General features: G+C 44.9%; 1 protein-coding gene across 1 annotated transcript; it reads left to right on the plus strand.

Moving 5' to 3' along the window:
* Positions 1-16,390: 16,390 nt before the first annotated feature.
* On the plus strand, positions 16,391-23,880 carry PHOX2A (paired like homeobox 2A). The gene is made up of 3 exons (XM_043998464.1): positions 16,391-16,616; positions 21,709-21,896; positions 23,410-23,880. Exons 1-3 carry the CDS (start codon positions 16,391-16,393, stop codon positions 23,878-23,880), a joined length of 885 nt encoding a protein of 294 aa, XP_043854399.1.
* Positions 23,881-24,635: the final 755 nt, after the last annotated feature.

Genomic DNA, 24,635 nt, shown 5'->3' on the forward strand with positions numbered 1-24,635 from the left:
CAGGAAGGAAGGAAGTTCATTGAAAGGTTTTGGGGGGTTTTTTATTAAATTTTATTTTCAGTTCTGAATTTTCTCCCTTCCACCTCTTCCAATTAAGAAAGCAAGAAAACAAAAGAAAGGGAAAAAAAGAAAGCAAGAAAAATAAAACCCCACCCCTGTTATAAATAAGTATGGTCAAGCAAAATTAACTCTTACATTATCCATGTCCAAATGTGTGTGTCTCAATCCGCATTCCATGCCTATTGTCTCTCTATCTGGAGGTGGGCAACATACTTCATCCTGTATCCTTAGGAATCCTGTTTGGTAATTGTTTTGATCACAGTTCCTAAATCTTTTGAAGTTATTTGTCTTTACAATATTGCTTTTATTGTATAAACTTCTGTTTCTGCTCACCTCATTCTGCATCAGTTCATACAGGTCTTCCCAGGCTTCAAAGAAACCATCCCCTTCATTTTTTATAAAACCATAGTATTCCATCACATTCCTATGCCATAACTTGATCAGCCATTCCCCAATTAATGGGGAATGATCAGTGAAATATATATATATATTTTTTTGAAGTATGCAGAAAAGAAGTGAAGGAAGCACAGACAAGCAAGACATCTTTGAAAGTTACATGTTAAATTTATTGTATACATAAAAAGAAAAGTACATAGTAGAAATGTGCAGCTTCATATACTCTTCAACCCTCTATTCAGTATACATGGAAGTGTTCTTTCTGCCTGATGCTTAAATTCATAATGTTTACACAGGATAAAAATAAATAAAAGTTTATTTTCACCATATCCCCAGCTCCTACTTCTAAAGACAGCATGAGGTGGGGCAGCTAGGTGGTGCAGTGGATAGAGCACTGGCCCTGGATTCAGGAGGACCTGAGTTCAAATCTAGCCTCAGACACAACACTTACTAGCTGTGTGACCCTGGGCAAGTCACTTAACCTTCATTGCCCTGCCAATAAAAAAAAGACAGCATGAGGTGTAAGGGGTGGGAGAGGTCAAGCGAAGGCAGCTCATTCCATTTAGGCTCATGCGCTCACAGATTGAGCACTGTAATGGACTTCCAAGGCCATCTATTCCAACTCCCTCATTTGACAGATTAGAAAAACTGAGACCTACAAAGGTCAGGTGATTTACCCAAGGTCATTCAGGTAGTAGTGACAGGGCTAGTATTGGAATCCAACTTCTCTAACTCCAGATCCTACAGTTCCTGCTATATTACTCTGACAGTTCTAACTGTTAGGAAATTTCTCCTCACAGTGAATTAAAATCGACTTCACTGCGATTTGCCACTACCCCCAAAAGAGTCCCAGTTCTACCCTCAGAGACCCTACAGAACATTTGCTCCCTCTCCCCATCACAGCCTTTCTATCAGGGAAATAAACATTTACTAAGCACTTAATAGATGCAGTCACTGTGCTAAATGCTTTCAGAAGCATAAAGATAGTTTGTCCGTCCCTCCTAAGCCCTCTCTTCTGCAGGCCAGACACTCCAAATTCCTTTAACTGGATCCTTCTATGTCATCATCAGTCTCCAATCTATTCTTTTTTTTTTTTTTTAGTGAGGCAATTGGGGTTAAGTGACTTGCCCAGGGTCACACAGCTAGTAAGTGTTAAGTGTCTGAGGCCGGATTTGAACTCAGGTACTCCTGACTCCAGGGCCGGTGCTCTATCCACTGCGCCACCTAGCTGCCCCCTAGTCTCCAATCTATTCTGTGAGTGGATAGAAAGCTCCAGACTTGAGATCAGGAAAACCTGGGTTAAAATCCCACTTCAAAATGAAAGCTATCTATTGCCATATGAAAAAATGCTCTAAATCACTATTGATTAGAGAAATGCACATTAAAACAACTCTGAAGGGGCAGCTAGGTGGCGCAGTGGATAGAGCACCGACCCTGAATTCAGGAGTACCCGAATTCAAATCCGACCTCAGACACTTAACACTTACTAGCTGTGTGACCCTGGGCAAGTCACTTAACCCTAATTGCCTCACAAAAAAAAAAAAAAAACCAACTCTGAGGCACCACCTCACACTTATCAGATTGGCTAATATGACAAAAAAGGAAAATAATAGATGTTGGAAAAGCTGTGGAAAAATTGGAACACTAATGCATTCTTGGTGGAGTTGTGTACTAATCCAACCATTTTGGAGAACAGTTTGGAACCAAAGGGTTATGGGACTGTGCATACCCTTTGACCCAGTAATACGACTACTAGGTCTGTCTCCCAAAGAGATCATAGAAAAGGGAAAAGGACCCACATGTACAAAAATATTTGTAGCAGCTCTTTTTGTGGTGGCAAAGAATTGGAAATCAAAGGAATGCCCATCAATTGGGGAATGGCTGAACAAGTTGTGGTATATAAATGTAATGGAATTCTACTGTGCTATAAGAAATGATGAGCAGGCAAATTTCAGAAAAACCTAGAAAGACTTAAGCAGACTGATGCTGAGTGAAGTGAGCAAAATCAGAACATTGTACACAGTAATAGCAACATTGCGTGATGATCAACAGTGATAGACTTGGCTCTTCTCAGAAGTGCAATGATCCAAGACAATCCCAAAGAACTCATGATGGAAAATGTTCTCTGCATCCAGAAAAAAGAACTATGGATTCTGAATGAAGATTGAACCATACTGTTTCTACTTTTGTTTTTGTTTTTTCTTTTTTGAGATTTTCCCTTTTGTTCTGATTCTTCTTTCACAACATGACTAATGCAGAAATATGTTTAATGTGATTGTACATATGTAACCTATATCAGATTGCTTTCTGTCTTAGGGAGGGGGGAGGGAAGAGAAGGAGGGAGAAAAATTTGGATCTAAAAATCTTGTGAAAACAAATGTTGAAAACTATCTTTAAATGTAACTGAAAAATAATAAAAATACTTTTATGATTTAAAAAAATCCCGCTTCGAAAACTTAACTGGATGCATGACCCTATTCCAACAGGGCCACTTCCCTCCTGTATGACTAAACAAGTTAACATCTCTGAACCTCAGTTTCCTCATCTGTAAAATGGAAATAATAATGGCACCTACCTCACAAGGTCGTACTGAGTCCCAATGAGAGAATGTGTACAAAGTGTTGTGCAAACCTTGCAATGCTCTATCAGTGTTACGGATGTAATTCCAGGCCAAGTAAGGCAGGACAGTTGTTCCTGGACACCATGCCTCTTGATGCAACCAAAGGCAGTCCTTTTTTTTTTTTTTATATACTACCAAGTCATACCTGACTCATTGAACCTAATAAGAGAAGATAAATCATATTAGATGTAAAGTATTTTATAGAGCTTAAAGTGTTATATGAATCCTAGTGATGACAAAGATAATGGTACCAAGGTTTTAGCTTATGGTCTTTGTTCTGCGGACTCAACTTCAGGGATAGAGAGATGCTAATAATAATAATAACTGCCTATGAAAAATAGTTAGCAGCCCCCATACTAAACTGATGCTGTGGTTAAAGTACTGGGGTCGCAGTCAGGAATCCCTAAGTTTAAATCCTGCTTCAGACAATTTCAAACTGTGTGACCCTGAGCAAGTCACTTACCTTCCCTCTGCCTCAGTTTCTCCACCTCTAAAATAAGGGTCATAATAGCACCTACCTTGCATAGTTGTGAAGCTCAAATGAGATCACCTACGTAAAGTACTTTATAAACTTTCGAATGCTACATAAAGGCTAGTTCCTGTTGTACTGTTCTGGAAAAAAAGGCAATGAGCTCAAAGTCCACAGCTTTGGGTTCAAAGCTCAGCTCATCAAGGGGCAAGTCATCCTCCTCCTAAGCCTCAGTCCCCTTATCTTGCAAATGAAGCCCAAGATGCCTTTGCCACCTAACCTTCACAAGGGGACTTTTGCAAGCTGTAAAGCATTTTTTAAATGGGCCCTATTATTATAAGTAAAACCAAGATCAATCAATCAAGAATTAAATATTAATGCCTAGGAACAGGGCTAGAAGGAAGAATAAGCTCCATTTGAGACAGGATCACTGAATGACCTAGAAGGGACCTGACAAGTCACTACATCTAATACCCCACCCTCCATTTTATAGATGAATAGACCCAAGTCCAGAGAAGTGAAGTAATTTGTCCAAGGTCACACAGGTACCAAGTGGAAGAGGCAAAATTTGAACCCATATCTTGGGGGGGGGGCAATGAAGGTTAAGTGACTTGCCCAGGGTTACACAGCTAGTAAGTATCAATTATCTGAGGCTGGATTTTAACTCAGGTCCTCCTGAATCCAGGGCCAGCGCTTTATCTACTGTGCCACCTAGCTGCCCCTGAACCCACACCTTCTAACTCTAAACCCAGTGCTCTTTCAACTGCACCACATTGGTGGGACATCCTCAGAAAACCCCCACTCCTATCCCTTGCCAATTTGAAATCGAACTGATGAATGAGCTCATTCACTCATCATAACAAGTCATTGTGGGGCAGTAGATAGTGATCTGGGTTTGAAATCATGAAGACCCTGGTTCAAATCCTACTCCAGAGGCTTACTAACTGACCTCAGTTTCCTTATCTATAACTTGGGGGTGGGGGGAAAGTATCTCTTTGGCAGAGATAACTTATGTAGACAGCTGGGTGACAAAGCTGGGCCTGGAGTCAAGAAGGCCTGAGTTCCAACCCATCCTCAGACGCTTAATTACTGTGTGAACCTGGGCAAGTCACCTAACTCTATCTGCTTCAGCTTTCTCATCTGAAAAATGTGGATAATAATAGCACCTGCTCCCAAGTTTGTTATGAGGATCAAATGAAATGACATCTATAAAGTACTTTACAAACCTGCTATATAAACACTAGCTATTATTATTATTATGGAAAGTGCTTTGCAAACCTTACAAACCTATGTAAAGACTATGTGAAAATAATATAAAATAGGGGGAAGCTAGGTGGCACAGTGGATAAAACACTGGCCCTGTATTCAGGAGGACCTGAGTTCAAATCCAGCCTCAGACACTTCATACTTACTAGCTGTGTGACCTTGGGCAAGTCACTTAACCCTCATTGCCCTACCTCCCCCCCCAAAAAAAAAGAAAAAGAAAATAATATAAAATAAATACTGGTGAGCTACATAGTAGCCTTCCTCTTGCTGAAGGAATGAAAGTTCGGACCCTCTAAATTTTAGTGCCCTGGAACAAAGTCCTAGTTGTCCTGCTCTTATTTAAGCTCTTCCTACCCCGGATGAACCAGATCCCTCTTCTAATTGTATTGGTACAACTGTTGAAACTGAAATCACAAAGGTGATTTACGAGCTACTGTTGGTGATCTTTGAAAGACCAAAGATGTGGAGAAATGCCACAAGATGGATAGAAGGAAAAATGTCCTGATTTTTATTTTGGGGCGAAAAGAAGAAAGGGGAGTTTGTAACCTATAAGCCAGTGGCCTGACCTCGGCAGATTCATGGAGCAATGGCAAAATTCCAGAGTGTGTTATTATAGGAATGGTTAGTAAACATGTAGACAAGGAAATAGTGATCACCAAAAACATCATGACTTCATCAAGAATAGGCTGGATGGGGCAGCTAGGTGGCGCAGTGGATAGAGCACTGGCCCTGGAGTCAGGAGGACCTGAGTTCAAATCTAGCCTCAGACACAACACTTACTAGCTGTGTGACCCTGGGCAAGTCACTTAACCCCAATTGCCTCAGTAAAAATTTAAAAAATTTTAAAAAAGAATAAGCTGGATCAGGTTAACCTCTTCCTTTTTAATAAGGTTACTAGACTCATAGATCAGACAACAGACAGTGTAGATACAGTTTACCACTATTTGAGCAAAGCAGTTGACAGAATCTATCCAGCTACTCTTATAGAATGGATGGAGAGCAATGGGGGCTAGACATTAGTCCAATTGGTTGGATTCAGAAGAGAATAAATGGCTAGACCCAAAAAGCAGTCATTAATTGTTTTATGTCAGCTTGAAAGAAAGGCTCCAGCCAAATCTAATCAGATGAAATTTGATAGAAATGAAAGTAGTCAGACTTGGATTAAAAAATATCAGTTTTACAAATATTGGGAGGGGGGAAGAGGGCGAGATAGCTTGACAGTGATTTTCCTGCTCTGCCCCAGGTGGCTTTGTGCTGCTTACACTGAGTGCCAAAATTGCTAGTTCTGGCTCCGTCACCAGATGATATAAAATCATCAAGGGCATCTCAGGTAGTTTCTTACAATCTATCTCCCTACACTACTTATCTTGGGTATCAAGTCCCTATTAACTATTTTTGTTCTGTCTTAAGATCATTCTCCTCAGTAGAGAAAAACAGAAGCAAAATAGTTAGGAAGCTCTACTTTCCCTTCATCATCTATTATCATCTTTTCCATCTTCAAGAGCCCTATTCCGTCTCTAATCTTCCTTTCTTGCCAATATAGCTTTTTTTTCATTTTTTTATTCTACATTTAAATAATACCAAATTAGATGTGCATTTCCACACACAAAATAGGACAGAGAGGACTGTAGCTGAAACTTTAAATCTTTATTATGCATAACTGGCTTTTCTTTTTAAATATATAATACAATCACTTAGTTTCAAAGCTGTCCTGCTTATCTGTGTTTCCCATTCTGTTTTCTTCCATGCCTTTTTTTTTCCCATGACTTATTTTTTTCGGGGCAATGAGGGTTAAGTGACTTGCCCAGCATCACACAGCTAGTAAGTGTCAAGTGTCTGAGTCTGGATTTGAACTCAGGTCCTCCTGAATCCAGGACTGGTGCTTTATCCACTGTGCCACCTAGCTGCCCCCCTCCATGCCTTTTTAAATCTTACAATGGCTTTCTTTTCTGTTTCCTTTTTTAATTTTGATAACCTCATCACTTAGACTCCATTCCATTCCAAACTCTTTCCCCACTCCAACTGAAAGAAAAATATCAGTTATGCATAGTCAAACAAAACCAATTCCCACATTGTATATGTCAAAAAATGCATGTCTCGGGGCAGCCAGGTGGAGCAGTGGATAGAGTACTGGCCCTGGAGTCAGGAAGACCTGAGTTCAAATCCGGCCTGGGACATTTGACACTTACTAGCTGTGTGACCCTGGGAAAGTCGCTTAACCCCAATCGCCTCACAAAAAATAAAAAATAAAAATAATAAAAAATTGCATGTCTCATTCTGCACAGAAGTCCACAACTTCTCTATCAGGAAATGGGTAGTATTTCATCACCAATTCTATGAAACCATAGTTTGCCATCACATTAATAAGAGTTCTTAAGTCTTTCCAAATTGTTTTTCTTTATATTACTGTGGTATATAAATTATTTTCCTTATTTTGTTTGCTTCACTGCATCATTTCATATAAGTCTTCCTAGGATTTGTCAAAAACTTTCCCTTTTATTCCTTTTCAATCGGTACCTGCTTAGTTTCTAATTCTTTGCCACTACAAAAGAAGTTACTATACGTATTTTTGTACATATGTGGGGGTTTTTTCCCTCTATCTTTATCTCTTTGTAGTATAGCCTTCATTGTGGTATTGCTGGGTCAAAGGGTATACAAGTTACTTTCTGAGTATAGTTCCAAATTGCTTTCCACAGTGGCTGGTCCAATTCACAGTTTTACCAACAGTGTATTAATGTACCTGTTTTGCCAAAGCCTCACCAACAATTGTCATTTTCCTTTTTTTTTTAATCACTCTTTGCCAGTCTATGGGTGTAGAGGTAGAATCTACTAGTTGTTTAAATTTGTGTTTCTCTTATTATTAGCAATCTGGAGCATTTTTGCATATGACTGTTGATAGCTTGCATTTTTTCCTTTCAGACCAAAACAACTTTTAAAAGAAATTCTTTTTTGAATGCTTAGCTTTCCTCTCTACCCTCAGTTCATTCTGAGCTTTATCACTCCTAACACTATTCTTATAGTCACATTTCTGTGTCACATTTCTGTATTCATACTTATTAACTTCCATCTTTTGTTTTGTTTTGTGGGGCAATGAGGGTCAAGTGACTTGCCCAGGGTCACATAGATAACTCCCATCTTTTATATGTATCTCTTTAAAATGTAAGTTGATTAATAAGTTCCCTATGCATTCACATCTCTCTTATTAGAAACTCCCCTTTTGTCTTTTCCCCAAAGAGATCATGGAAAAGGGAAAGGGACCCACATGTACAAAAATATTTATAGCTGCTCTTTATGTGGTGGCAAGGAATTGGAAGTTGAGGGGATGCCCATCAATTGGGGAATGGCTAGACAAGTTGTGGTATATGAATACAATGGAATACTATTGTGCTGTAAGAAACGATGAGCAGGAGGAGTTCAGAGAAGCCTGGAGGGTCTTGCATGGGCTGATGATGAGTGAGATGAGCAGAACCAGAAGAACATTGTACACAGTATTATCAACATTGTGTGTTGACCTACTGTGGACTAGATTCTTCTCACCGATGCAATGGTACAGAAGAGTTCTAGGGAACTCATGATGGAAGAGGATCTCCAAATCCAGGAAAAAAAAAAAAGAACTGTGGAGTAATAGATGCTGAATAAACCATACTATTTCTTTTGTTTTTGGTGCTGTTGTTTTTTCTATTTTGAGGTTTTTCATCATTGTTTTGATTTTTCTCTTATAACATGACTAATGCAGAAATAGGATTAATGTTATTATGTGAGTGTGTGTGTATATATATATATATATATATATATATATATATATATATATATAACCTATATCAGATTACCTGCTGTCTAGGGGAGGGGGGAGGGAGGGGAGGGAGGGAGAAAAATCTGAAATTGTAAAGCTTGTATAAACAAAAGTTGAGAACTATCTTTACATATAACGGGAAAGAAATAAAATACTTTATTAATTTAAAAAAATATGGAATGCTCACTTCCTCCAAATTTTCCCATCATTTCCATCCAAGCAACCCATTCTTCCTTGTTGATGAAAATCAGATCAAGAATTTCCTTTTCTGTCTTTCTCTACTTTTTGAAGGATGAAATTATCATTAAAACTAGTTTTTTAAAAAAAGACTAGCCCTGGAGTCAGAAGGAACTGAGTTCAAATTTGGCCTCAGACACTTGACACTTACTAGCTGTGTGTCCCTGGGCAAGTCACTTAACCCCAATTGCCTCACAAAAAAAAAAAAAAAAAAAAAGATATTATTAGCTACCCTGCTTTTGGAAGAGTCAAACTACCTCCCGAGGTCTACAGAGGAAATATAGTACAGAGAACCCTTGACTCTTTTTTTTTTTTAAGTGAGGCAATTGGGGTTAAGTGACTTGCCCAGGGTCACACAGCTAGTAAGTGTTAAGTGTCTGAGGCTGGATTTGAACCCTTGACTCTTAAGCCAGAGGACCTTGATACCAGCCTTATCTCTGACACTTGCCACCTTTGTGAACTTGGATGAGTCCCTTCACCTCTCCTAGGCTGTTTTCTCATCTGTATGTAACCCAGGTTTCCAGTCAAGCCTGGAGCATTAATCAAAGAGAGACATACCTGTGGTTCCAGACACTCTGCAGATCAAGAGAGTATCTCTTCCATGAAGAAATAAATGAATGAATGGTTCAAGCTCTCTTGCCAATTGCAACTCTCTTGAGGGCATGCAGCTTTGTGTCATCATCCTATCAATTAGAAGGGTGGTACACCAAATGCTCAAGGCTTGGCAGGAAACCCAGGTTACATGTAAGATTATTGAGTTGTTTATTCAAGGACTTGTAAAGCCCTTTCCAGCTCTAGGTCCTGTCAGCAGAAATTAAATACCCCGTTACTTCTATATCGTGCCTTTGTGCCAGGTTTAGGATCTCTTTTCAGAGCTACCCTCTCCTTCCTCATTCTAATTAGCTTCATTTTCTTCTATTCAAGTCCTGCCAATGACATGAGTTTGAGCAAAACCTTCTTACTGGGACTTTGTATAATGAGGTATTTGGATAAGATAGTTCTAAAAGAGCTTTAGAACATAATGTGAGAGCAGGGAGAGACCTTAGAACACAGAATGTGAGAGCTGGGAGGAACCTTAGAACACAAAATGTGAGAGCTGGGAAGGACCTTAGAACACAGAATGGGAAAGCCGGGAGAGAGCTTAGAACACAAAATGAGAAAGCTGAGAATAGAAAACATGAGGAGGAAGGGACCTTAGAAACTATCTTATCAAATGGTCTATGTACTTGGAGGGCACATGGTCTGGTAGAAAAAAATACTAGATTTTCTTTATTCAACTTTATTTTATCTTCAATTCTGAATTCTCTCTCTCCCATCTCTCCTTTTACCCCTTGTAAAGAAAGCAAGAAAAACAAAACCCTCTACAGATATGTACAGCCAAGCAAAACAAAATCCCACATTAGGCATGTCCAAAAATACTATGCTTCAATCTACACTGAGTCCGTAAACTCCCTAGATCGGGGTAGAGAACATGGCTCGTCGTGGTTACTCTGGTATTGTGGTCAATTCCATGAGAACTGGATCCAGAGTGAGAGGATCTAGGTTTGGACATTAACGCTGCTATTTGTGACCTTCTCCAATTCCTACCACCACCCCCTCCCAGTTTCTTCATCTGTACAATGAGGAGGTTGAACTCAATGATCTCTAAAGTCCCTCTGAAGCTCTAAAATTCTATCCCATCCTTTGCTCTAAGGTCCCTCCACATTCTGACATTCAGTGTTTTATGTTTCTATGCCTTGATTAAGAGTCATCATTTGGCACTTAATTCTCATCTCTTATTCATTGACTATTCCCCTCTCCTCAGTCACACTGATCTCCCTGTGGGACCCAAGGTTGTTCCTCCTCCTCTTCCTTCTTGTACTCTTCCTTCTCTTCCTCCTCTCTCCCCCACTGTGTGAAGCCAGGCTGGCTTCCCAGTCCAAGGAAAAGATCTCCAGGCTCGGACCTTAAATTGTTATGTAAATGTCGATTTTGAAGATAATTATGATTAAACAATCAACAAAATAATTATTAAGCACCAACTATGTACCAGCAGCTGTTCTGGGTGCTAGGGATAAAAAGATAAAGATGTAAGTTCCCTGCCTGCCAGGATACATGTGAATATATGCATATATACAACAAATACAGGGCAGCTAGGTGGTGCAGTGGATAAAGCACCAGCCCTGGATTCAGGAGGACCTGAGTTCAAATCTGACCTCAGACCCTTGACACTTACTAGCTGTGTGACCCTGGGCAAGTCACTTAACCCCAATTGCCTCACACACACAAAAATATTAATTAATTAATTAATTAGTAAATAAATAAATAACAAAAAGTAGGTTGCAGACAGGTTGTGAAGAGATTTAAATGCCCCCAAAAGATAGAGTCTATATTTAATCTGGTAGGTGACAAGGAGCCATTGGAGTTTATTGAGTGGGGGGGGGGGGGACTGACATGATCAGGAAAAGGAATACCACTTTGGCAGCTACAGGGAGGATAGATTGGAGAGAGAAGAAACTTGGGAGGGGAACAATTAGGAGGCTACTGCAAAATCCAAGATGAGAAGTGATTAGAGCTTGAACTAGGCTGGTGGTCCTGTGATTGCAGAGAACAGTAAAGATGCAAGACTCTATGGAGATAGAATTGGTGAGACTTGGATATCTGGGGTGAGGAAAACTGGGGAGTTGAGGATGACAATGGGATTGGGATTTATCAGCATAGTGATGATAACTGAACCACAGGGGCTATTGAAGTTACCAAATGAGAATATGTAAAAAAGAAAAGAGAAGAAGGATCATGACAGAGCCCTGGAGTGCACCCACAGTTAGGGGGCAGAACATGAAAGATGATCTAGTAAAGGAGACTGAGGAGAGCTCAGAGAGATAGGAGGAGAACCAAGGAGGGTGATGAAAACCCAGAGAAGAGAACAGTCAAGAAGAGAATATAGTCAGGGAGCAGCTAGGTGGCACAGTAGATAAAGCACTGGCCCTGGATTCAGGAAGCCCTGAGTTCAAATCTGCCCTCAGATACTTGACACTTACTAGCTGTGTGACCCTGGGCAAGTCACTTAACCCTCATTGCCCTGCCCCCCCCCAAAAAAAAAGAACAAAAAGATAGGCATCAAATGCCACAGAGATACCAAGGAGAATGGGCATTAATTGGATCGGTACATTGAGATCAATGAGAATTTAGAAAAGAGTAGTTTCCATTGGATGATGCTGTTGGAAGCCAGCCAAGAAACAAGTGAGAGAAGAGGAGAAGCATTGAGGAGAGACAGCTTTTCCCAGGAATTTGGGAAAAGAAAATAGAGTAGAACAACCTGGTGATGATTGAGGTTAATTGATGATGTCTAGTCTAGTTAATTTATTTCTCTGTCACTGATTCCACTGGGTCAGCCATTTCCCATCCCTGGGCCTCAGTTTCTTTCTCTGTAAAATGGGGCAAATAATCCCCTCGACTTTCTCTGAAGATTTCTTGTGAAGAGATACTCTTTCTAATAATAATAACTGACATTCTACATGGTCTTTTATCTACATTATCACATCTTAAGTTTTGTAACAAACCGAGGGAGGAGATACTGCAGATATTATCATTGACATTTTATAAAGGAAGAAACTAAGACAAGTGAAGCAAGTAACTTGCCTATGGTCCCACAGTATCAGAGATGGATGGAATTTTAAGCTGGGTCTTCCCGCCTCAAAATATCAAGCACTGGGGGCAGCTAGGTAGCACAGTGGATAAAGCACTGGCCCTGGAGTCAGGAGGACCTGAGTTCAAATGCAGCCTCAGACACTTGGCACTTACTAGCTGTGTGACCCTGGGCAAGTCACTTAATCCCCATTGCCCCGCAAAAAAAAAAAAAAAATCAGGCACTGTATCTATGATATTACAATGCCTCTCTGTGAGCTGTGAAGTTCTATAGAATGGAACTTAGCACATTTTGGTGGTTAGGGGCTGGGGTGGAGAGGAAGAGGAGAACTCTGAGATGGATTTTGACCAAATCACAGAATCTCCTGGAATAATCAGTCTTTTATTGAGCCCCTACTATATATCAAGTACTGTGCCAAGTGCTATGGATGCAAAGAAAGGCAAAAGAGAGTCCCTGCTCTCAAGAAGCTTACAATTAATGGGAGAGACATGTACAGGAGATATAGATATATAGAAAGAGATATATATCTCCTGTACATGGTTGTTTCCATGTCTACGTATATGTCTGCATGTTTCTAAATATATGTTTGCATATATTTCCAATCTCATATGTGTGTGTGTATATATATATATATATATATATATATATATATGATATAATTGACAGAGGGAGATCTTTTGCATCAAGGGAAATTTAAGGAAACACCTTCCTGTAGAAGGTGGGACTTTAGGCTGGGACTTGAAGGAAGACAGGGTTTTTTAACCTTTTTTTTGTCTGTCATCAATCTCTTTGTCAGCCTGGTGAATATAGACCCTTTCTTAGAATATTTTTCTAAAATTCATAATTGAAGGACGTGCTAAATTTAAGTTAAAGGTTAGTGAAAATAATATTTAATTTCTTGCACCCAAGCTCAGGGACCCCTTGAAATTTATTCTTAGCCTAGACTCCAGGTTACAATTCCCTTGATGGATAAAGAGCTGACCTTGAAGCCAAGGGGACCTGGGTTCCAGTGCTACCTCTGACATATACTGGTTGTATGACCTTGGGCCAGTCACAACTTCTCAAAACTTCAGGTTACCCTAAATTGCAGAGGTGGAGCCCTCACCTACCAATGATATCCTAGACCCAATCCCTCTCCCCCCCACCCCCCCCCCCAGAATCTCCAGGTTTTAAAGGCCCTCAGAGATCATTAACTCTGAACTGATAGAACATCTCCGTGGTCTCGCCTTCTCTCTTTTGAACAGTTCTTATTTTTAGGGAACTGTCCCCTTAATTCGAGGTCAGCCTCTACTCCTGGCTCCACCCTCCTTGGCCAGGTTGAACTAACCTAAAGCCTCTTTTACATAAACCACCCTTCGCGGTATCCTGCCCCACTCCCCCTCACTCAGTATGCTCCTCTCCAGGTACTTCAAACCGATCACTTGTGTCCCCAGGCAAGTCCAGTCGAAACCTCCGTCCTTTCAGAGACCTATAGGGGTCGAATTCTTTGGTCCCTAAAGTGCCCACCAGCTCTAACAGTCTATGTTCTATGTCCCAAGGGTTTTCTCTTTCTAAGTACTTGCCATTCTGTGATATATCTGGTGGGTGAAAGCAGATATTTGGATATTTGGTTTGCTTATTGTTTTTTGTTTGTGTTTTTTGGGGTGGGGCAGTGAGGGTTAAGTGACTTGCCCAGGGTCACACAGCTAGTAAGTGTCAAGTGTCTGAAGCCAGATTTGAACTCAGGTGCTCCTGAATCCAGGGCTGGTGCTTTATCTACTGCGCCACCTAGCTGCCCCTTGGTTTGCTTATAATAGGGAATCCCCTGTATTGGGGTTGGGGGAAGGCCACTCCAAGATATTCATAGGAATTTGAGATTCCTGGGAAAGCACACCTAGAAAGATCTGAGCTGGAGTCAGGATTCAGGTTTGGGGGGGGGGTCTCTCCTCAGGTAGCCTTTTGTGTGAGGGAGAAAAACCTTCCAGCCTCAAGACTTCTTTTTTTTTGTTTGTTGGTAAGGCAATTGGGGTTAAGTGACTGGCCCAGGGTCACACAGCTAGTGTTAAGTGTCTGAGGCCGAATTTGAACTCAGGTACTCCTGAATCCAGGGCCGGTGCTTTATCCACTGCGCCACCTAGCTGCCCCTGCTCCACCTAGCTGCCCCCAGCCTCAAGACTTCTTATCTTCCTTCACTATTCATTATTTCTCTGTTTGCCATCTCTCTGCACTCTCTCTGCTGTTCTCTCCAGAGAGCAGATCTCACAGAGGTCCACGTCTCCTCTTCTTCCTTTGGAGGTCTGTCTCCCTTCAACTAGCTCTGATCTCTATTTCTGTTTATACACCTATTTTTGTTTCTGGATCTTGGTGTCTCTGCTTCTACTTGGGCTTCTCAGTGTCAGGATTTTCATCTTAGTCTTGTCCCTGGTGTTCTTAGTGGGTTTCTTTTAGATCAGTTTCTCCATCTTTGTTTCTTTCTAATTCTACCTTAGACTCAATCAGTGTCTCTATGTGTTTCTATGCCTGTCAAGTCTCTCATCTCTATTCCAGCCTGTCTCTGTTTCTTTCTTTGTCTCTCTTGATCTCTGGAAATATCTCTGTGCCTGTATCAATCTGTTTTCTGCATCTTTCTCTTTCTGTCCCAGCCTGTCTCTGTTTCTATCTCTCTCTTTGGGGCTTCCTTGATCTCTGTCGATATCTCTGTGCCTCCATTCCTTGATGTACTCCTCTTCTGTCTTCTGTCTCCATGCTTGTCATTCTCTCTCTCTCTCCCTCCCTCCTTCCCTCCCTCCCTCTGTGTGTGTGTGTGTGTGTGTGTGATTCTCTCTCTCCCCCCTCCTGCTCTGTCTCTCTGTCTCTGGCATCCCTTTGTCTCTTGTCTCTGGGTCACTCTCCCTTTGTCTCTGTCATTCATCCCTGGCTCAGGCCTGGACTTGGTGGGGGAGGAGGTTGGGGGCGGGGCAGCAGATGCAGTAACTCGGTTATCAGGGCCTGGAATCGAATTAACTTCTTCACAACCCGGACTGAGCGGCCCAGAGGGCCCCCTTCTTCATCTCCCCCACTCCATCCCTCTCACTCAATACACACACACACACACACACACACACACACACACACGCCTACCTGCCCTCCCCAGCTTCCCTCCCTCATCCCCAAATAGTTAAAGAGGGTAACCCCCACCCACCCTTCTCTAGACGCCCTCTCCCCACCTCCCCACAGTCTTTCTCTTCTCGCTGCTGTATGTGTGTTGGGGGGTGGGAGAGGGAGAAAGATGACCCGGAGAAAAAGGGAAAGGGATCTTTCGTTGGTCTCAAACCACGACGCCCCCTCCAGGCATACACCTTCCCACCTCCCGCCCCCGTTTGTCCTGGTCCTTCTCCACCCAACCCTGCGCTAATCTGGTACTTTCTCAATGAGAATGCGGGATTGCGAGGAAGTCTCTGGCCACCAAGCGGCCCCGACGGCAGAGGATACCAAGGCGGAGACTGAGGCAGGGAAAGGGAAAAAGGCTGGGGGCCTTGGCATCTCCCTAGAGGCACACACACATAGAGACCCCTCAGAAGGACAGGAGGCAGCAGGGGAAGGGAAGAGAGGCGGCCCCGCCCCCGACCGGAGAGGGGGACTAGAAGGCGGGGGTCTGGGGGCGGCTCCCGGTCCCTCCCCCTGCCTCTGGCCCGCCCCTGCCCCCGCCCCGTCCATCCCGTTATAAGGTGCGGCCGCTGCGCTCTGGCGGGACAGTGGGGCCAAGACGGGGCGGGTGGGACTGGGCTACACGGGACGGGACGGGACGGGACTGGGCAGCCCAGGTCTCCGACTCCTCCCTCTGTCCCTCTGCCTGCCGGCCGGTGTCCCTCTCCCCACAAATCCCTGTGTCCGGCTTCCCTTCCATTCCTCCTGACCGGCGCCCCCTCTTCCAGGCAGCCCTCCTGCCCGCGCCGCGCGCCCATGGATTACTCCTACCTCAACTCATACGACTCCTGTGTGGCCGCCATGGAGTCCGCCTACGGCGACTTCAGCCCCTGCGGCCAGGCCGGCGCCTTCCAGTACAGCCCCTTGGGGCGGCCTGCCTTCAGCGCAGCAGCCGCAGCGGGGCCCGCCTGTCCTGGCCTTGCCTCACCTCCCTGCGGCTTGGGCGCCTTGCGGGATCACCAGCCCGCACCCTACTCCACAGGTGAGCAGCTGCCTGGAGCTGGGATGGGAGAGATCTAAGGAAAAGGAACCTTGCCGGGGCCAGCCACCCTGCCCCAGGGCTTGGCCAAGACCCTCAGAGTGGTCTGGGAAGACTCGGGGGACAGAGACGGGGACCAGGAAGTGGGGATGGGACAGGAGAGGCCTGGAGCGCACAGATGGAGACAGAAGGACTAGAGAAGGATCTTAGATACCAAGAGACCAGTGGTCAACGAAAGGAGATGGGAATGGGACAAAAATCGAGGTAAACAAATTCGGGAATGACCAGAAGAGATGGAGATGTAGAGGTGGGAAGAGAAAATGGAGAGATGGTAACCAGGGAGAGGTGGTAATCAAGACATCAGGGAGAAAGGATATAGAGGTTTGGAGTGGGGGGAGGAGAGGAAAGATAAGGAAGGTGCCTCCCTGGAAGACATGGATAGCAGACCAAAGTGACCAGAGATGTAAATGTAGGGATGCAAAGACAGGATGAAGAGATGGGGAGAGGAAGACCAGTAAGGGTAGATGAGGATGGGAGAACATGGGAGAAGATGTGGATACCAGACTAGATGGCTAGGATGCAGGAGGATGTAAGGATGAGGACAAATGGGAGATGTGGATGGAAGACAGAAGATATGAATTGCATACTGGGCTGGGGACCAATACACAGGAAGAGACTTGGGGGGATAAGGGTACCAGAAGGGAAGGTGGAGATGTGGGAACAGGGAGAATGGCGACCTGGAAATCAGGGAACGTCCAGAGGTGATACAAATATTAGGAGACAGAAAGGAGTGGTGAGAGAAGAGGAAGAGTGGGATGTGGGGTGTAGGAGGGAATATGAAGATATAGGGAATTAAAGAAAGGAGATCAGGATGGGGCTGAGGGGAAAAATGGGGGGACCAGGAAAGAGATGAGCACACAGGTGAGGACCAGGAAGAGATCGTGAGGATATGAAGACTTGGGGACAAGAGAGGCAAAATGGAGGTAGAGAGAGGGACTGAAGGATACAGGGTGTAGGGACCATGAAAGTGATGAGGGGGAAATGGGAACTAGGTAGGGAGAGGAGATCCAGAGGTGGTGCTAGAACAGAAGAAATGATGCAGCTGTAGGAAATAGACTTGTCAAGCCCTGAGACTCTGGGAAAGAATGGGATGGAGGTAAGAGATTGGCTTACTGGTGCAGGAACGGGGAGACCAAAAGATAGAGTGGGTGCATTGGAGTGAGAGGGCTGCTGAAGCTTAAAGAGATTGGGGGGAAAGCTGAGACCTGGAGAAGGGAAGATTAGGGATGAAAGGGCTGAGAAGGAACAGAAGACTAGGTGTGGGACTCTAGGATGGAAGCTACAGAGACTGAGAGGTAGGGTGGAGTGTGGCCTGGGGGTGGGGGTGGGGGGCGGATAGGAACAAGAAGGAAAAGAGAGATGGAAGAAGGGAGACTGGAAAGTGAGAAAAGGAGGAAGACAGAGAAGATAACAGGGCTGGAGAGATGAGATGGGGATGAGGGATGAGAAAAGGGATGAGAAAATTGGGGACTAGATTGTGGGGACCAGAGGAAATAGGTAAGAGGAATGGGAATCAAAAGAGAATGGAAGGGACCCTGGGCAAGTCACTTAACCCGCATTGCCCCACAAAAAAGAGAGAGAGAGAGAGAGAGAGAGAGAGAGAGAGAGAGAGAGAGAATGAAAGGAAAGGGAAATGGAGTCATGGGGACAAGGACCAGAGGTGACAGGGATCATAGGACAAGAAAACAGGCTAACACTGGGACAGGAAGAAGGGTCAGAAGGATTGAGGAGATGCCAGGGTATTCGGGGCAAGGTAGGGGAGAGAAACCTTCTTGGAGAAGAGGGGAGGGGACAAGGAGGGAGTACTTAGGAAAGGACAGTTGAGAGATGCATGTAAGTGACCAGATCTTACCCCAGAAACAAAATGAGAGAACATTAAATTTAATCCCCTCATTTCTTTCGGGGGCAGAAACTAATGCCTAGAGAAGGGAAGGGATTTGCCCAAAGTCACCCAGTAAGTTAGAAGCAAAAGCTAGAAGCCATCTCTGGCCTCAAAGTTCCAGGCTCTTGTTGCCAAGAGAGGCCATGGGGATGAGGCTGCAAAGTGATCTGGAGTGGGGAGATGAGGAGCAGGGCAGTGTGAGCTGAGGGGTGAGTGGAAGCAGCCAGGGTCAGATCCAAATGGAAAGAAGATTGGACAGAAAGGGGGAGGCAGCAGAACTCTGGCAGTAGTAGAGATGAAGACAGGCCAGGCCAGATCTGAAGGAGAGATCCTAACTTGGGGGGGGGGGTACAATGGGATGGAAGAACTGTGAGGAGGGAGAAAGGGAGAGGAAGGATCCTAATCTGGACCCTACCCCTAGTTCTGATGGGAACAGCTCTTGCCATTGCAGTGGTTACACACACACACACACACACACACACACACACACACACACACACACACACACACACACACACACACACACTCCAGGTCCTATACCTGTGACCAGAGAAAGGCAGAAAAGAAACAGAGTGAGAGATGAAAAGATGAGGACACATGGAGAGAAAAAGAGAGGAGAAAGGAGATGGGAAGAAATTAGAGGCAGGAAGAAAAAAAGAGGAGAAAAGTTGAGAAGAGAAATGGAGAGATGCATGTAAGAGAGAACTGGGGGCCATGAACAGACAGGAAATTAGCCCGTTCCATCTCCACCCCCACTTTCTCCCCATACCTTTCCCTACCCCGAATTTTCTCCTTTCCTTATCTCTCAATGTCTCTCATGCCTAGCCTCTTTTCTCTTCTGTCTCTCATCTCCCTGACCCTTCATTTCTCCCTATCACTCCCTTTGAACTCTCTATTATCTCTTTATGACTCTTCTCTTGCCCAATTTCTTTCCATCATGTTTCTTTCTTCATCTTTCCATTTTTCTTTGCTCCTCATTTGTCTCCCTATCTCTGTCTCTTTTCTTCCAGTCTCATTTTCTGTCTCTCCCATTTCTGTCTCTTTTCTTCCAGTCTCATTTTCTGTCTCTCCCATTTCTCTGTCTCTCTTCATTGTCTCCTTATCACCCATATTTCTTCTTTTTCATCATGTATTTTGCTCTCTATCTCTCTGTCTCTCTCTCCCCCCACATGCATCTCTTTGCAACTTTTCCTCTTCAGTTGTTTTCCTTCTTTCCATGTCTTCTTTCCCTTTCTCTCCTTCAAGCCATCCCGTATTCTCTCTCCCTTCTCTCTCTCTTTTCCATTCTCTCCATGTTTATCTTCTCTCCTCATCACTTATCTCCTTGTCTCTCATCTGTCTCCACCTTTCTGAGTCTCTTTGTTTGCTCATGTCTCTCTTCTCTTCTTCTCTCCCTTGTCTCTTGTCTCTTCCTTGTCTCTTCTCTAGTCCCATCTGTTAATTTCTTTCTCTTCTGTGTGTTCTCTGTATCTCTTCATATCTACCTTCTTATCTCTTGCCTCAATCCCCATCTCACTATCTCTCTCCTCCACCTCAAATATCCTTGTTTCCTCTGTCTCCACATCACTTCATCTCTATCCCCATCTATATGAATTTCTCTCTCCTCGATTTTCTTTCTCCTGATCTCTCTTCCCTTAATCTGCCTATTTCCTCTTCTCCCTTTTCTCCATGTCTGTCTCCTTGATTTCATCTCTGTCTTCCTCTTCTCTCCATTTCTCTGTCTCTCTCCAATCTCCAAATCTGTCTCTATTTCTCTGCCATTTTATCTCCACATTTCTCCATGCCTCTCTCCAGATTCTCTCCCTCACTTGCCATCTCTCCAAGTATGTCTCTTCTCTCCTTTCTGTGTCTCTCTTCTTTACCCATTCCCCATATCTCCGGGTCTCTTTCCTTTCCATCTACATTCTTTCATGTCTTTTATTTCTCCCTACTTTTTGTGTCTCTCGTCTCTCTATGTCTCTCCATGTCTGTATCTCTCCTTTCTCCCCCATGTCCTTTTCTTCTGTCCTGGTGTTTGTGTCTTTCCTCTCCCCAATTTTCTTTCTCTTCTCTCTCTATATAAATGTCTCTTTTCTCTCTGTCTCTTCATCTCTCCCCTCTATCCCTCCTCTCTTTCCATGAATGAATAATTCTCCTCATCTTTGTGTCTCATGCCTTATCTATGTCTCACCTCATCTCTCTTGTTCCCATCTCTCTACTTGCCATCACTTTCCATCTTTGTGTATTTTTATAACTATCCTCTGACCTGTTTCTCCTTGTCTTTTCTCTGTATTTCCCCACCTCTCTCTATCTCTTCTTTTCTCCCTGACTTTGACATTTCTTTTCTCCTTCCTCCTGTCTCTTCTGTTTTCCCATGTCTTTCCCCTTTATCTTTTCATATCTTTCCTCTCCTCATCACCCTCTCACTTCATTTGTTTTTCTCCCCCATCCCTCCATGTCCTTTCTCTCTATACGTGTCTCTTTTTGTGTCTCTCCTCGCACCCCACCACTTTGTCTCTTCCTTCTCCCCATGTCTTTATTCTGTCCCTGTTTTTCTCTCCTTTTTCTATTTCTCTCTTCTTATTCTCTTCATCTCTCTCTCTCTCTCTCTCTCTCTCTCTCTCTCTCTCTCTCCCTCCCTCCCTCCCTCCCTATCTCTCCCTTTCTTTCACTCCGTATCTCTCCTCTCTCTTGTCACCGTGTCTCACTTCGTGTCTCCTCTGCCTACTCTCTCCATGTTCCATCTCGTCTCTGTCTCTCGTCCCCATCCCTCTCTTCTCTTTCCCCATGACTCACACCTCTTTCTAACTCTCCTCTGCATCATCTTTCCTTGTCTTTTTTCTCCCCGAGTATCTCTTCCCCTTTTTCCCGTTTCTATTTCTTTATGGGTTTTTTTCCCTTTCTCTCTACATTTGTTTCCCTCCTCTCTCCCCATCTCTCCTGTCTTTTTCCTTGGTCCCAACTCCGTGTCTCTCCTCTCTCCCAGTTTTCCTCTGACGTTCCTTGTCTCTAAGTCTCTCCTCAACCCCATATCTCTCTTAATCTTTGTCTCTCCTGTGCCTGCACTTCTTCTCTCCCCTGTTCCCCTCCACGTCTCTCCTCTCTCCGTGTCTCTCCTCTCTCCGTATCTCTCACATGTCCGTGTCTCTCCTTCCCTATGTCTCCCCCCTCCAGTGCCGTACAAGTTTTTCTCGGACCCGTCGGGGCTAAGTGAGAAACGCAAGCAGCGTCGGATCCGCACGACCTTCACGAGCTCCCAGCTCAAGGAACTGGAGCGAGTGTTTGCGGAGACCCACTACCCGGATATCTACACGCGGGAGGAGCTGGCGCTCAAGATTGACCTCACCGAGGCCCGAGTGCAGGTGCGTGAAACCCACTGACCAAAGGGGTCAAGTGGGGAGCAGGGGCAAGCGGAGGGGCTGAGGTGGAAGGAGACGGGGAGGGTCCGCGGCACCCGTGGCGCCCTCCTAGGGTGAGTGACTCCCATCAGTACGCGCTCCCTCCCAGCTCCTCCCGGGCTAGCACAGCACCAGAAGCGTAACTCAGGCTTCTGCCCCCTAACCCAAAGACAGCTTAGATAACAGTCGGGATCCAGCTTCCTGAAACTAGGAGACACTTCTCCATGCCCGAACTGTGCCTGGGAGAAGGGGTGCACTGGGCTGAAGAGCTCCACCAAAGGGGTGGGAAAGGGACAAAAGAGGGAGAGTGAGGAAGGCGAAAGGGAGGAGTTTGGGAAGGTGGCAAGGAAGAGACAAGGGGGAAATATCTAGAGAGACTGGTGGAGAATGGGAAGAGGACAGGTACAGAGCAAGGAGGGAGACAGAAAGAAAGAGAGGAGACAAGAGAAGAAGGGAGAGATGGGGGAAAGGGGGGGGGAGAAAACCCCAGAGAAGAGGATGGAGAAATGGAAGAGAAAGATGGAAGGAGAGAGATATTCAGGGATGGGCATAGTAGGATGAGTGATAGAGATGGAGAAAGGATTCAGGAAATTGAGGGTGGGGAGAGAGAAGAGAGAGAGGAAGGATGGAAAAAGAAATAGAGAAAAAAGATGAAGGGGTCTCAGTGAGAGAGAGAAACAGGGTAAGGCCAAGACAAATAGGAGGAAATAGAAAACAGGCAGAAAGAGAGAATGTATTTTACATGTATGTGTATGTTTGTATGTATGTATGTATGTATGTACAAATTCAGTGTTTACTGATACTTCCAGGATGAGGGAGAGGGACAGGAAGGACTAAGGGTTGAGGACTAGAACAAGGAGACGAGAAGAGGGAAAGAACAGGTGAAGGGGATGGGGAAAATGAGGTAGCTCTACGGATTAGGGAAGGAGAGATGGAAAAAGAAACAGAAGCTCCCTCTGCAACTCAGTTTCTTTTTTAGTTCTCCCACATTTAGGGGTGGGGGGAGACTTTGGCTGAAACCCAGCTCCATCCTGACTCTCCAGCTAAATACTTTCCCTAGCCTTTAGATATATATTTTTTTTAATAAAAATATTTTATTAAATATTTCTATTTTCAAGTGAGATAATATCTGTAAAGCATTCAACTCTATCGGGCACATAGTAGGTACTTAATAAATGCTTATTCCCTTCTCCTTCTCCCCTCTGCCTAGACGCTATAGCACCCAATCTAGCATTGCCACAAGGAAGAGGAGATAGGAGTTAATGATGTACAAGATGGAGAGAGATAGACAGAGAGATGTGATGGTCCAAAAGGTTACTCTCATCCATCCATCCTTCCATTCATCAGAATCAGACTCCTTACATCCCCAAATCTCTCCAGTGCCAGAGGACCTTTAGACCCCTGCCTAGCAGCCCCACAGGCCAAGTGGAAATTATTCTTTAATCCATGCTCCAATCATGCCCACTCTCTTCCCCAGGTTTGGTTCCAGAATCGAAGGGCTAAATTCCGGAAGCAGGAGAGAGCAGCCAGTGCCAAGGGTGCTGGGGGAGGGGCAGGTCCTCCAGGCACCAAGAAGGGGGAGACCCGATCTTCCTCTGAGGATGACGAATCCAAGGAGTCCAACTGCAGCCCGACACCAGACAGCACGGCCTCCCTGCCTGGCCCTGGCGGCCTAGCCAGCCCAAGCCCCAGCCTCAGCCTCAGCCTCAGCCCCAGCCCTGGCCTGCCCCCAGCCCCAGCCCCTGCCCCTCTCAAAGGGCCCCTGTGGGCTGGTGGGCCAGGGGGAGGAGGAGGCGGCCCTGGGGCACCTAGCCCAGCCGAGCTGCTCAAGGCCTGGCAGCCTGCAGAGCCAGGGCCGGGTCCCTTCTCTGGCGTCCTCTCCTCCTTCCACCGGAAAGCCCCAACCTCGGCCTCAGCCACTGCTGCCCTCAAAGCCAACCTCTTCTAACTGTGCCCCTTGCCCCCTGCCCCAACCTCCTGGGAGCTGCACAGCTAAGATGCTCCTGCTTCCTCTCCTTCTCAGACAGGGGCTGGTAGCCACTGCCTTCCCTTCTGGGGATCCTGCCATGGCCAGAGACATTGCCTTCCCTCTACCAAGATGTTCCTCTCCTCCCTTCTAAGCCCTGTCACTGCCAGAGACCCCATCTCTACCTCCCCCAGGCATTTCCTTCCTGAACTTCTCTTGGAGTGAGAGATAGCCCACTCTCTCTACCCTGTCCTGACAGATGTCCCCTTTTCTCTGAGAATCCTGTCTCATCGAGACACCCACTTCTCCCCCACCCTGCCCCGTGAGGATGATCTTGCCATAGCCAGAGATGACCCTTCTCTCAATGTGCCAATCCCCAGAAATTCCCTGTCCTACTCTCCCAAGACCACCCTCTCCAAAGCACCCCATTCCACATTCTCGGCACTATCATGGCCAAAGATGTTTCTGTCTGTGTGACCAAGGCCCACTGTCAGGACCCTGGCTATCAGTGACAGCCGGAGACACCACTTTCCTTTGACTCCCCACATCCCAAGGACCCATGATGTCTGGACATGCCCTCCCCTGGAGAAATAGGAGACTGCCCCAATTCTGGGACCCCTTCCTCAATGTTCAGTGTCCCTTCCTCTGATTCTCCTTCTCTACCCCCTCCAGAAGTCCCATGGGAAATTCCTTAACCCAGCCCAGCCCCTCATGAAGTTGGGAAAAGGAGATACCCC

Source organism: Dromiciops gliroides, chromosome 3, assembly GCF_019393635.1.
Source record: "Dromiciops gliroides isolate mDroGli1 chromosome 3, mDroGli1.pri, whole genome shotgun sequence".
NCBI classification, from domain to species: Eukaryota; Metazoa; Chordata; class Mammalia; order Microbiotheria; family Microbiotheriidae; genus Dromiciops; species Dromiciops gliroides.